This window comes from Anomaloglossus baeobatrachus, chromosome 1, assembly GCF_048569485.1.
Source record: "Anomaloglossus baeobatrachus isolate aAnoBae1 chromosome 1, aAnoBae1.hap1, whole genome shotgun sequence".
Lineage (NCBI taxonomy): Eukaryota > Metazoa > Chordata > Amphibia > Anura > Aromobatidae > Anomaloglossus > Anomaloglossus baeobatrachus.
The window spans coordinates 36,319,133-36,333,692 of NC_134353.1; the positions used below are offsets into that span (position 1 = coordinate 36,319,133).

General features: G+C 46.9%; 1 protein-coding gene across 3 annotated transcripts; it reads left to right on the forward strand.

The window, feature by feature from the left end:
• The first annotated feature begins 8,567 nt into the window (after positions 1 to 8,567).
• On the forward strand, positions 8,568 to 14,099 carry LOC142274955 (uncharacterized). 3 transcript variants are annotated; one of them, XM_075332580.1, is made up of 10 exons: positions 8,568 to 8,751; positions 11,010 to 11,037; positions 11,121 to 11,186; positions 11,654 to 11,751; positions 11,836 to 11,911; positions 11,999 to 12,067; positions 12,143 to 12,226; positions 12,343 to 12,565; positions 12,674 to 12,830; positions 12,949 to 14,099. In XM_075332580.1, the coding sequence occupies exons 5-10, from the start codon at positions 11,843 to 11,845 to the stop codon at positions 13,604 to 13,606; spliced, it is 1,260 nt and encodes a 419-aa protein (XP_075188695.1). In that variant the 5' UTR covers positions 8,568 to 8,751; positions 11,010 to 11,037; positions 11,121 to 11,186; positions 11,654 to 11,751; positions 11,836 to 11,842; the 3' UTR covers positions 13,607 to 14,099. The 3 variants fall into 3 exon arrangements, with proteins under 3 accessions (XP_075188695.1, XP_075188696.1, XP_075188687.1); XM_075332581.1 differs by lacking the exon at positions 11,121 to 11,186; XM_075332572.1 differs by lacking the exons at positions 11,010 to 11,037; positions 11,121 to 11,186.
• The last annotated feature ends 461 nt before the right edge of the window (positions 14,100 to 14,560 follow it).

Below are 14,560 nucleotides of genomic sequence, written 5' to 3' on the forward strand. Positions count from 1 at the left end.
GAACCCCAAGTTTTACTAAAGACACCTTGGGAATCTCATCAGGGAGTCCTTGCAGAGCTGCACAACGATTTTGGATCCCTATTCAAAAGTCAAGTTTCTTAAAGAGACAGTACACCTTAAATAAAAATGGCCGAAAAAGACCTCGGACAGTTCCCCACTGCTGAAACAGAGCAAATACAATCTGATACTGTCCATTATGAAGCCCAGGAGGCAGAGCCCATGCTTTCAGCAGACCAAGTTGTCCGACCGAAGCGCTCTTCCAAACCCACGATAAAGGCCACTGAAAACTATCACACTATGAAAGATGAGCTATGTGAACACCTGGAAGAACAGTGGGAACGAGTCACCTATTACATGTCAAGACTTGAATCCTCATCAGGTGATGCCACAAGCTGCTCTGGAACGGCTGAACACAGCTCATGAAAGATACAAGAGACTGTCAACAAGGTACATTACCTTTCTAAAAGACTCTAAAATTGATGAAGCGCTTTCAGACCTGAGCATGGCAGAAGAGGTGGACAAGGAAAGAGATGCCAAGGTGCAAGATGCCATAGACAAGGCCGAACACCGTATCTCTCACCAGCAAGAAACTAGATCACACCGATCAACCTCATCTAGACGTTCCTCTCGGTCATCCGGGTCATCATCCTCAAGAAGCTCAGCCCTGAGCAACAGGATACTAGAGGCCCGCATAACAGCAGAGGAATCCAAGGTGAGACATTCCTTCACAGAAAGAGAAGTAGAGGAAGAAGCCAAAAGGGCAGAAGCAGAAGCCAAAAGGGTAGAAGCAGAAGCCCTTGCAAAAGCAGAAGCTGCTAAAGCTGAAGCCAAAAGGACAGAAGCAGAAGCCCTTGCAAAAGCAGAAGCCGCTAAAGCAGAAGCCCATGCAAAAGCAGAAGCTGCTAAAGCGGAAGCCAAAAGGGTAGAAGCGGAGGCTCCGATAAAGATTCTTCGGTCACAGATGGAAGAGGGAGTTGCGCTAGCTAAAGTGAGACTACTTGAGCAAGCATTGATCCAAGGTCCTGATCCAGGTCACTCGCCACCACTGGAAGCAGACAATCCAGTTGATCGCACAAGAGACTATGTACTGAATCAGTTACCTGTAGCAACCCCGGTTTGCAGTACCGTCCAAGCCGACAACACCGAAACCTCCAACTTACCTCTACCAGTGCCAGTGCCACCTAAAGCACCCGAGCAAATTAATAACAGTCACCAAGAGGTCCCCTATCAAACACAGTCACCACAGCAAGATGGCAACCAAGTGTTTCCTTACCCACTTCCACAGCTCAAGCAGCGGTCATCAGAATCTACAGAGGCTAAACCACAGCTCAACCCTGCAGCAACGTCATTTTACCCGGGAACATCTCATCCATTCACGCCAGGCAGCCCATACGCCCCAGGGGCATCACAAGTCGTCGTGGCAACAAGTGGTGAGAAATCAGATATGTCTGAGTTTGCCAGGTTCATGGTGAGCAGAGAGCTAATCAACACTAGTCTCACGAAATTTGATGATCATGCAGAGAGCTACAGGGCCTGGAAAGCAACTTTCAAGGCAGCCATCGCCAATCTCAACTTCACTGCAGAACAGGAGCTCGACCTCCTGATCAAGTGGTTGGGCCCAGGCTCTACAAACCGTATCAAGAGCCTCAGAACCGTCTATGTGGGACAAGCAGAAGCAGGTCTCGCTGCTGCATGGCAGAGACTGGAACGCACCTTTGGCAGCGCAGAAGCAATAGAGAAAGCCCTATTCAAGAGACTGCAGGACATCCCAAAGATCAACCTTAAAGAAGTCCACAAGCTTCAAGACCTAAGTGATCTGCTCATGGAGCTGGAGCTCGCCAAAAGAGACCCTCGTCTGTCTGGGCTGTGCTACCTGGATACAGCCCATGGAGTGAACCCAATCGTGGTGAAGCTGCCATACAGTCTGCAGGAGAAATGGGCAACGTCAGTCTCAAGGTACAAAAGAATGCATGATGTCACCTTTCCCCCATTTATTCAGTTCTGCAAGTTCATTGACGAGCAGGCCCAGATGAGTAACGACCCCAGCCTCGACTTCCTAGAGTTCAACACTTCGGCAGCTGCAACATCATCATCATCAAGGTATGAAGGTGCCATACACAAACGCAGAGACATTAAGAACACTGTGAGTGTCAGGAAGACTGAGCTACCATCACCTGCAGCACGCACAGATAAACAGTACACCATCTCATCACGAGATAAGTCTTTCAATCAAGAATGTCCCATCCATAAAAAAACACATTCACTGAACAAGTGCAGAGGGTTTAGATCCAAAACCTTACAGGAGCGCAAGAAAGTCCTCACAGAGCTTGGGATTTGTTTCAAATGCTGCACATCACTTGAGCACATGGCCAAGGACTGTAAATCCATCGTCAAGTGTGAGGAGTGTCATAGTGAAAAACACGTTTCAGCCATGCACCCAACCCAGCTAGCTGGAGACACACCGGCTGCAGTAACCACCACTCCCACTCCAAGTCATGGCGGGGAGTCCAAGAATCAGACTGACACCACCACAGCTGTCTCCTGCTCATGCTCAGAGGTATGTGGAGAGGGCCAAACACAGAAATGTTGTGCCCGAATATGCCTCATCAAGGTTTATCCCGAGGGACATCCAGAAAAGGCAATGAAGGTGTATGCCATCATAGACGACCAAAGCAACCGGTCCCTGGCAGGAACCAAATTCTTTGAAGCCTTCGGAATTAATGGACCATCAGAACCCTACACCTTGAACACCTGCTCGGGTCGCATAGAGACTAGCGGCAGAAGAGCCCAGGGATTCATTGCTTCTCCTATCAATGGGAAGACTGAAATACCTCTACCAACGCTCGTTGAATGTGACCAAATACCCAGCCACAGGAATGAAATTCCTACCCCAGAAGCTGCATTTCATCAACCACACCTAAGACACCTCGCTAGTGTTATCCCACCTCTGGACAATAACGCAGAGATTCTACTCCTGCTCGGAAGAGACAATCTAAGGGTACACAAGGTGCGCCAGCAGTGTAATGGGCCTGACTATGCACCATACGCCCAGAGACTGGACTTGGGATGGGTAGTCATAGGAAATGTGTGCGTTGATCGATCAGAAATTGATTCCTTCAAGACTTACATGCATGGAGATGGGCGCACAACCTGCTTAAAGCCATGTCCTCATCACTATGGAGTGAAAGAGAAGTCTCCAGACACAATACAGCTACCTGACATCGCTTCTTCTCTGCATATCGACAACTTGGGAAGATCAGTCTTTCACACAACCAAGGACGACGATAAAGTAGCCTTGTCAGTAGAGGACAGAGAATTCATCGAAATAATGGACTGTGAGTTTTCTAAAGACAAAACCAACCATTGGGTCTCTCCATTACCCTTCCGATCTACCAGGGTAAGACTCCCAAACAACCGAGCTCAAGCTCAGACCAGATTTAACTCTCTTCAGCGGTCTATGAGCAGCAAACCTGAAATGAGAGAACATATTGTTGCCTTTATGGACAAAATATTCCGCAACAACCACGCAGAACCTGCTCCATTCTTGAAGAAGAACGAAGAGTTTTTGTATCTGCCTTCATTCGGTGTATACCACCCACGAAAACCGAATCAAATCAGGGTTGTCTTCGACTCCAGCGCCAAACATGAAGGCGTATCCCTTAACGATGTTCTCCTCACAGGTCCTAACCTAACAAACAACTTGGTAGGAGTATTGCTGAGGTTCAGAAAAGAGCTTGTCGCCATCACTGCCGATATTGAACAGATGTTCCACTGTTTCCTAGTCAGAGAGGACCACCGGAACTTCCTCAGATTTCTGTGGTACAAGGATAATGACACCAATAAAGAGATGGTGGAATATCGTATGAGGGTCCACGTGTTTGGAAACAGCCCTTCACCCGCAGTTGCAACCTATGGTCTCCGGAGAACCGCATTAGAGGGAGAGTCCGAGTATGGAACAGATGCCAGAGACTTTGTTGAGAAAGACTTTTATGTAGATGATGGGTTCAAATCATTACCCACCGAGGAAGAAGCCATTGATTTGCTCAAAAGGACTCAAGGCATGCTGTCCCAGGCAAAACTCAGGTTTTGAGTCGGGTGATCACGCCCCTGGGTTCAAGGACATTGACTTGGGGCTAGACAGTCCACCCGTGCAGAGGAGCTTGGGCATCAGATGGGATCTTGCAGCCGACTCCTTCAGATTTCAAGTAAGTTACTCAGACAAGCCATTCACAAAACGTGGTGTCCTCTCTATAGTGAACAGCTTGTTCGACCCACTGGGATTTGTGGCGCCTATCACTATACAAGGCAAATCCTTGCTGAGACAATTCTCTGAAACCGTCAAGGACTGGGATACCCCACTCCCTTCCGACAAACAGCAAAAATGGGAAGCTTGGAAACAGTCGTTGTGTGGGTTGAACAACATCCACATCCCAAGATGTTATCTCAAAATCTCCCTCACCTCTAGCATAAAGAAGGAACTGCACATCTTCTCAGATGCCTCCACAGAAGCTATAGCAGCAGTTGCATACCTGAAAGTGACAGACCCCAACGGACAAACCTACGTTGGATTTGTATTTGGCAAGGCGAAGCTGGCCCCGAAGCCCGACCATACCATTCCCAGACTGGAACTCTGTGGCACCGTTTTGGCAGTGGAAATTGCCGACTTCATACGACAAGAACTGTGTGTCGAAATAGATGAGGTCCAATACTACACTGACAGTAAGGTCGTTTTAGGTTACATCTACAATTAATCAAGACGATTTTATGTGTACGTCAGTAACCGCATTGAAAGGATCAGGAGATCCTCCAAACCAGAACAATGGCGTTATGTATCATCTGAACTGAATCCAGCAGATCACGCAACTAGACCTATGTCTATAAGTTCTTTTGCTAACTCTTCTTGGCTTACAGGTCCAGAGTTCCTGCTGAGACAGTCAGAAGAAGGTGTCCAGGAAGCCTTCAGCATCTTAGATCCAGACAACGATCCAGATGTCCGAGCTGAAGTCAATACCCTGGCCACCAGTGCAGAAAAAACTTCCAACTTCGGTTGCCAACGTTTTGAACGTTTCTCCAGCTGGATGAGGCTCGTCAGGACTGTCACTAGGTTAGTGCGTATCGCCAGATGCTGTCGTACTGACCTTAAAACCAAAGACTGTCATCCCTGGCATGTCTGCCCCAAAGCCCTTTCTGCTGAGGACATCTCCCATAGAGAGCGTCCCTACAGGATGAACGCTACCGGACCTGAACTTTGAGCCATCCTTCTTGTTTTGGACTCAATTGAGCTTGTTTTTGCATTTAACATGCCTTTCCTTTCAGGTTGTATTATGGACTCAATAGTGAAATCCCCAAAGTGAATTTCAGACGGGGAGTGTGCTGTTTTTATTTGTCTTAGTTAAAACTGTTATTTAATGTTTTCATGCTTGTCTCTGCTGCCATCTACTGGTCAGACCTTTCGGCTCCTCTGTTTCCTTTGCCCAGCCCATGGGAGTGTCTGATGACCCTCTTGCATCACATCCTGGGATATTCTTTTCCAAAGCAGAGTCTGTGAGAACAACATCCCTTATTGGAGCTACTAGGAGCAAAGTCTTCTGACCACGTAGTAGCTACAGAGGCAAGCATCGCTGGAAGATTTCAATGCCAAGTACTTGGATTACTGCACTCTGCATGTCCTAACCTTTGGAGAAAATAAACCACCATTGTTTCATCTCAGCTTGTGCATGTTTTCACTCTGGAGCACTCTGGTCCTGTCTGCCCTACCTATAGGAAAAACGAAGGTAAGATTCTCACAACCTCTCACAACTACGCACCTTCCATCGCCTTTAAGTGGGGACAGAACAAGGCGCCCTTTTAGAGATGTGGTATCAGGGTCTATGTGCTTCAAGTTATGTCTCTTTGTGGATGGAGACTACCAAAAGATCTAAATAGGGGCAAGATGTGACAACTTAAAACCCTAAAGGGTGCTTTACACGCTGTGACATCGCTAACGATATATCGTCGGGGTCACGTCGCTAGTGACATTGCAGCGTGTGACAGCTAGGAGCAACGATCAACGATCGCAAAAACGTCAAAAATCGTTGATCGTTGACACATCGCTCCTTTTCATAATATTGTTGGTGGTGCATGCTGCTGGTTGTTCGTCGTTCCTGCGGCATCACACATCGCTATGTGTGACACCAGAGGAACGACGAACATCTCCTTACCTGTGTCCACCGGCAATGAGGAAGAAAGGAGGTGGGTGGCATGTTCCGCCCGCTCATCTCCGCCCCTCCTCTGCTATTGGACGGCTGCCGAGTGACGTCGCTGTGACGCCGCACAAACTGCCCCCTTAGAAAGGAGGCGGATCGCTGGCCGAAGCAACGTTGCAGGGAAGGTAAGTCAGTGTGACGGGTGTAAGCGATGTTGTGCGCGACGGGCAGCAATTTGCCCGTGCCGCACAACCGACGGGGGAGGGTACGCTCGCTAGCGATATCGGTACCAATATCGCAGTGTGTAAAGAACCCTTTATGGTCAGTCCGGGTCTGTAAGGGGCCCTTTTACAGATGTGGTATCAGGGTCTATGTGCTTCAAGTTATGTCTCTTTGTGGATGGAGACTACCAAAAGATCTAAATAGGGGCTAGATGTCACAACTTAAACCCCTAACCCTAGTGACTCTTCCAACTAATAAACCACCGGGAATTACAAGAAGTACAGTGCTGGCCAAAAGTATTGGCACCCCTGCAATTCTGTCAGAGAATACTCAGTTTCTTCCTGAAAATGATTGCAATCACAAATTCTTTGGTATTATCTTCATTTAATTTGTCTTCAATGAAAAAAAAACACAAATTGTCATAAAGCCAAATTGGATATAATTCCACACCAAACATAACAAAGGGGATGGACAAAAGTATTGGCACTGTTTGAAAAATCCTGTGATGCTTCTGTAATTTGTGTAATAACAACACCTGTAACTTACCTGTGGCACCTAACAGGTGTTGGCAATAATAAATCACACTTGCAGCAGGTGACATGGATTAAAGTTGACTCAACCTCTGTCCTGTGTCCTTGTGTGCACCACATTGAGCATGGAGAAAAGAAAGAAGAACAAAGAACTGTCTGAGGACTGGAGAATCCAAATTGTGAGGAAGCATGAGCAATCTCAAGGCTACAAGTCCATCTCCAAAGACCTGAAAGTTCCTGTGTCTACAGTGCGCTGTGTCATCAAGAAGTGTAAAGCCCATGGCACTGTGGCTAACCTCCCTAGATGTGGAAGGAAAAGAAAAATTGACGAGAGATTTCAACGCAAGATTGTGCGGATGGTGGATAAAGAACCTTGACTAACATCCAAACAAGTCCAAGCTGCCCTGCAGTCCGAGGGTACAACAGTGTCAACCCGTACTATCCATCGGCGTCTGAATGAAAAGGGACTGTATGGTAGGAAGACCCCACTTCTTACCCCGAGACATAAAAAAGCCAGGCCGGAGTTTGCCAAAACGTACCTGAGAAAGCCTAAAACGTTTTGGAAGAATGCTCTCTGGTCAGATGAGACAAAAGTAGAGCTTTTTGGGAAAAGCCATCAACATAGAGCTTACAGGAAAAAAAAAAAAAAGAGGCATTCAAGGAAAAGAACACGGTCCCTACAGTCAAACATGGCGGAGGTTCCCTGATGCTTTGGGGTTGCTTTGCTGCCTCTGGCACTGGACTGCTTGACCGTGTGCATGGCACTATGAAGTCTGAAGACTACCAACAAATTTTGCAGCATAATGTAGGGCCCAGTGTGAGAAAGCTGGGTCTCCCTCAGAGGTCATGGGTCTTCCAGCAGGACAATGACCCAAAACACACTTCAAAAAGCACTAGAAAATGGTTGAGAGAAAGCACTGGAGACTACTAAAGTGGCCAGCAATGAGTCCAGACCTGAACCCCATAGAGCACCTGTGGAGAGATCTCACAATGGCAGTTTGGAGAAGGCCCCCCTCACATCTCAGGGACCTGGAGCAGTTTGCCAAAGAAGAATGGTCTAAAATTCCAGCAGAGCATTGTAAGAAACTCATTGATGGTTACCGGAAGCGGTTGTTCGCAGTTATTTTGGCTAAAGGTTGTGCAACCAAGTATTAGGCTAAGGGTGCCAGTACTTTTGTCTGGCCCATTTTTGGAGTTTTGTGTGAAATGATCAATGATTTGATTTTTGTTTCATTCTCTTTTGTGTTTTTTTCATTGCAAGCAAAAAAAAAGAAGATAATAATACCAAAGAATTTGTGATTGCAATCATTTTCAAGAAGAAACTGAGTATTATCTGGCAGAATTGCAGGGGTGCCAATACTTTTGGCCAGCACTGTACATAAGGGGCCCTTTTACAGATGTGATATCAGGGTCTATGTGCTTCAAGTAATGTCTTTTTGTGGATGTGTAGGGTTTTGCAGTCCCTACTAAGGATGTTGTGTCACTTTGGCTTTAAGACTATGTTGCACTGTGGCTCCCCTGCAGAGCACAATGGAATGTCCTGGATCTCCCCTGCTTCTGTGGGCATGTGTGGTCTGCCCTGAGAAAGTGGAAAGAGAAGCAGGAAGTAGCTGGTTCAGAAGAGACACAGAAGTATGCAGATAGCAGAGACGGCATCCGGCCTGCCAGAAGTCCTCGCCTGATGAGCCCAGCTGTCCGGGGAACTGTGGAAGAGAAGTCCTGCATTAGTCCCCCCGTAGTGACGTGTGCATCTCCGTACCTACAAGCCCCAGAGCGGACCGGTCCTGCGGACAGAGCCGTGACTGAGTTCCCGGGTGCGGCGGTTAGGGACCCATATTAGGCCTCCATAATCACGGTCCCTTTAGAGGAGACCAGCTCGGATAATGGACAGAGCAGAGTTGGTTAATGCTGAATACGTGCATATGGCTGCAGTGCTATTGATCTAGTGTTGTATGCTGTGCTACTTGTGGCGACCTGGCTGTTCGCTTCAGTTAAATTATACACTGTTGTATCTTGGCTTGTTCTTCCCGCCTGCTCCCTCTCCCGCTGCTCTGCCGCTTATGTTTGTTAGCTCTTATAAATAAATCTTCTCCTTGGTTTACCGGCTAAGGCTGCTTTCACACTACGTCTTTTTAACATGCGTCCTGAACGTTTTTTTGCTGCAAAAGCGGATCCTGCTTTTACAGCAAAAAACGTATGCAAACGCATGTGTTACTTTGCAGGATCCTGTCACTGGATGTTTAGGGGCGGGCATTGGAGTCATGTGATCGGGAGTGATGGGAACTAAACGTTCCAGACTGGGAGCCGGCTTCTTACAACTGCGGAGGTTCGTAACCAAGGTAAACATCAGGTATACTTGCTTGGATACCCGATATTTACTTTCGTTACGAGCGTCTGCAGCTGCTAGGAGCCGGGCTCCCTGCACACGTAACAAAGGTAAACATCGGGTAACTAAGATAAGTGGTTACCCGATATTTACCTTGGTTACGAGTGTCCGCAGCTGCTAGGAGCCGGGCTCCCTGCACACGTAACAAAGGTAAACATCGGGTAACTAAGATAAGTGGTTACCCGATATTTACCTTGGTTACGAGTGTCCGCAGCTGCTAGGAGCCGGGCTCCCTGCACACGTAACAAAGGTAAACATCGGGTAACTAAGATAAGTGGTTACCCGATGTTTACCTTGGTTACGAGTGTCCGCAGCTCTCAGGTGGAGGAGAGGGAGGGGGAGAGACAGAGAGGTAGGAGAGAGAGGGACTGATCACGCGAGACTGGTTCTGGGCATGCTCAGTAGAGCAAGCAGGATCCTGTCTATCAGCACGCCAGCGTTCACATGCGTTTCCGTGCTGTTTAGTCAGGATCCAGCGATTTGCAGAAGTTGGACGCAGCTCAAAAACGCTACAAGTAGCGTTTTTGAAAGATGTTAAAAAACTGCAAGTCGCTGGATCCTCACTATAACGCACGCAAACGCAGGTGAACGCGAGTCCATTGCAAATGCATTGAAATGAAAACGCATTTGCACTGGATCCGTTTCTGCGTTAAAAAAACATTCATGACGCATGTTAAAAAGACGTAGTGTGAAACCAGCCTTACATGTTTCAAAAACGCGTCCACCTGCGTTCGCATGCGTTAGACACAGGATCCGTACTTTTGCGTTATTTTAAGGCTGCTTTCACACTACGTTTATTTAACATCCGTCCATAACGTTTTTTTAACGCAGAAACGGATCCAGTGCAAATGCGTTTTCATTTCAATGAAAATCTTTCAAAAACGCTACTTGTAGCGTTTTTGAGCTGCGTCGAATTTCTGCAAATTGCTGGATCCTGACTAAACAGCACGCATGTGAACGCTGGCATGCTGATAGACAGGATCCTGCTTGCTCTACTGAGCATGCCCAGAAGCCAGCCTCGCGTGATCAGTCTCTCTCCCCCTCCCTCTCCTCTCTCTCTCTCCCACCTGAGAGCTGCGGACACTCGTAACCAAGGTAAACATCGGGTAACCACTTCTCTTAGTTACCCGATGTTTACGTTGGTTACGTGTGCAGGGAGCCCGGCTCCTAGCAGCTGCAGACGCTTGTAACCAAAGTAAATACCCGATGTTTACCTTGGTTACAGCCTCGCAGCTGTTAGATGCCGGCTCCCAGTCTATCACGTTCAGTTCCCCTCACTCCCGATCACATGACTCCAATGCCCGCCCCTAAACATCCAGTGCAGGATCCTGCAAAATAACACATGCGTTTGCATGCGTTTTTTGCTGTAAAAGCAGGATCCGCTTTTGCAGCAAAAAAACGTTATGGACGGATGTTAAATAAACGTAGTGTGAAACCAGCCTTACATGTTGCAAAAACGCTACTTGTAGCGTTTTTTACCTTTGTCAAAATAACGCATCTCACAGGATCCTTCACATTGCGCCGCGAGCTGCAATGCATTTCAATGAGCGCTGGATCCTGCCTAGCAGAATGCGTTGAGTTGCGTTGTAACAGGATCCTGCTTTTGTACTGAGCATGCCCAGAAAGAAGCAAACAATGTTATCTCAATGCATATAGTTCCCTTGACCAGCCATTGTCTCACCATAGCCACAGACCACAGAGCTTGCACCTTGATGTAAGTATAGCCAGATTGTGCTTTTATGCCCGGCTTGCATGTTTTTGTTCAATGCTGTACAATATTTTATCATACATTTATAGCTGCTGTGACCAGCCAAGACCCCCACAGACCAGCCAGTCTTGCAGTCTTGACCCCCCTTAAAATATGTGAGTGCATTCTGTGACGGGGTTTAATGTGTGTGCTGCGGCTGCAGCATTTTAGGTTCCACGTGAGCGGATCTTTGGCTCTGATCTTTCCTAAAACTCTCCATTATTTGCAGTCACAATACAGACTTGCAGCAAACCACATCTTGCAATTTTCCACATAGTATTGATAATTATGAGCCTGCATTTTTTGGTCCTATCTTTTGTGGACTCCGCTGTGACTTCAACCTGTATATATTTTTTGGTGTGATAAATCTTATATATGGCAATACTATTTGTTAATCATGGTTTTCATCTGACGGGGGCCAACAGACACTATTTTCTGACTTGTGTAGATTTTCAATATGTATTTAAAGATTTTTGACATGACCTATTTACGGTGTGGTGATTCCATAATATAGTACTCTTTTTTTTCTTTTTCTTGTTTGTTCACCCAGGAGTTGTAATGTCATGTGTTTTTGCATTTACAGCTGCTGGGACCTCCCAAGGCCACCGACAGACCAGGCAGTAGCACAAACCGGACACGTTGGTGACGCTGTGACCGCCATCTGTGACCTCCTTCAAATCTGTGAGTGTTAACATTGTTGCCCCAATATCTACCAGTTTTTCAAGCACCCTGGAGTTGTAATGTCATGTGTTTTTACATTTACAGCTGCAATATGTCACCGAGAGGTGGTGCCGGAGCCCCCACATCCCTGCCGAGTGAGCCCTCATCCCCGTCAATTAATGTACGTAAACTTTGAATGACAAATTGGTACAGCATCCGAGAGTAATATTTTCCAGGATCATTAATTATGATATGTCTTCTCTTACAGGTTCCGATGGCAGTGGAACGGGTTGAGGATGTTGAGAGTGGACCGATGCCGGTCGAGGACTCTTCCGCTGTAAGTTGATCAGCGTTCATCAAACAGTATCCTACAGGACTCATTATCTCAAAACTAATAGAAATGTTTTTTCAGGGACCAGATGCTGCAGCCCGTCGTACAGGTCCAGGAACCTCATCCCACAGTCGTGTGTGTAGGCGCCGTGGCGGCATGGGCGGTGTAAGTAATTTTTTATTGTTTTGGAAAGGAAAGGCTCCTTTTGCATTACATCTGAATTGTATGAGTACTTGTGTTCATTTGTACAAATATTTTTTTTTTTTTGTGGGCGATTTCAGGTTTCAGGACGCAGCAGCAGGCCCCAAGGAGATGACCAAGAAGTTGACGCTTTTATAGATGGGGACCTGCTGATTTGCGAAGTCGAGGCACGTCCTGCCTTGTGGAACACAGCCCACCGCCACCACTGGGATGCAATAGTCACCCGCCGATTGTGGGATGAGGTTACCGGATCTCTGATCAATGCATGGGAGGACCTGGATGAAAAGACGCAGTATTTGCTTCGTAAGTATTCCACTTTTAAAATGTGTAAATGTCAATAATTTTTTTTTAATAGGGCTTGTGTTCGCATTGGTTTGTGAAATTTATAAATTTTTCTCTTTTGTTTTGCAGGCGAGAAAGTGATGACACTGTGGCAGTCTATTCGGGATCGCTACAAGAGGGACTTCAATGACGAAATGAGGGCTCCCAGTGGTTCTGCCGGGTGCCGTAATCGGTACAAATATTACAATTCTCTAAGTTTTTTAAGACCATCGCTGGCGTCCCGCAGGTAAGCTGAAAAATTAGGATTACAAAAAGTGTTGCCTTATGTAACTAGTTTTTTTTCTCAAACAGGTCAATGCATTCAAAATCATGTAATAATTTTTTTTGTTTTTAACACCCCACAGCACCACTGGACGTACATCTCATCCATCTCGTGAACTCCCTCTTGTAGCGGTCCCTGAAGCAACCGCCAGCCGCCCATCTGAAGACGTGCCCAACTCTGACCTCTCTGGTAACCCCTCATCCTCCCAATCCTCCCAACCACACGTCCCCGCTGGAGATTACTGTCAGGCTGAAGATAGTCAATTGGCAGGTCCTAGCGTGAACTTTCCCCTATCACAGGCCTCTGGCGCTGCTCAAACTGGTAGACCAGGTTTCGTGTCAGTTCGTCAACGCCAGAGGACTATAGATGGGAGCTTTATGCCTGAGTTTTCGCCCATGGACTCAGTTTTCCGAGATTATCTGAAGTTACTAAATGAAAAAATGACAGCGGGGTTTGCTGAAGTACAAAGAAGCTTCAGAGAGATCAATGATCGTTTTGGAAAACTTGAGTCAGATGCTAACAAATCAGTCAACCATTTGTTCTTCTTGACTGTACTACGGCATATGGAAAGCTTACCTAGTGATAGCCAATTGAATATTATGCATGCCTGTCAGCAATCTCTAGCGCAGGAAATTAATCGGCATCCTCCCTCCCAACCTTTCCAGGCACCTGCCGCACCTTACCAGACCCTTGCCCCACCTTATCCACCACCCTCCCAACGTTATCAGCCACCAGCCTAACCTTACCAGGCTCCTGACCCACCTTATCCTCCACCCTCCCAACGTTACCAGCCCCCCGCCCAAAATTTCCGACTTTCCAGCCAACCAATCCATCCCCAATCTCAACCATACCCTGCCACATCCCAACAGTACCCAGGATTATCCCAACTGCCATCACCATCTGTAACCCTTCATCCTACATGTGTTCCTTCCCCTGCCCCTACTTGTGCCTCTCCTTCCATCTTTACCTCCCCACATTTGCACACAACCACCTTCCACGCAACATCCTGATTTAGCCCAAAATTTCCTCTCCGAAATCAGAAATATAATTCCTACCCCTTCCCCTGTGTCATCCACTCCCACTGCACATGACCAGACCCTACACACCCCTATACCCAGAGAGGTCAGTCCGGCAAATGAAACAATGGGAATGAGTCCGACGACTACACCAACAAGTGAAAGTAGTTCCACCTCTGCCCGGCACCACCGTTTCACAAGCCTATAAAATTTGAAAATCGGTTTAATAAAATATTGTTTGTTGTACCATACAAAATTGTTTTTTTTTTATGATGGTAGAAATTAACGTAGTGTATTTCCCTTTCCAATAGGTTACGTGTCTGTGTATGCAGCTACATAGTGTGTGTGTGTGTGTGTGTGTGTGTGTGTGTATGCAGCTACATAGTGTGTGTGTGTGTGTGTGTGTGTGTGTGTATGCAGCTACATAGTGTGTGTGTGTGTGTGTGTGTGTATGCAGCTACATAGTGTGTGTGTGTGTGTGTATGTATGCAGCTACATAGTGTGTGTGTGTGTGTGTATGCAGCTACATAGTGTGTGTGTGTGTGTGTGTATGCAGCTACATAGTGTGTGTGTGTGTGTGTGTATGCAGCTACATAGTGTGTGTGTGTATGCAGCTACATAGTGTGTGTATGTATGCAGCTACATAATGTGTGTGTGTGTGTATGCAGCTACATAGTG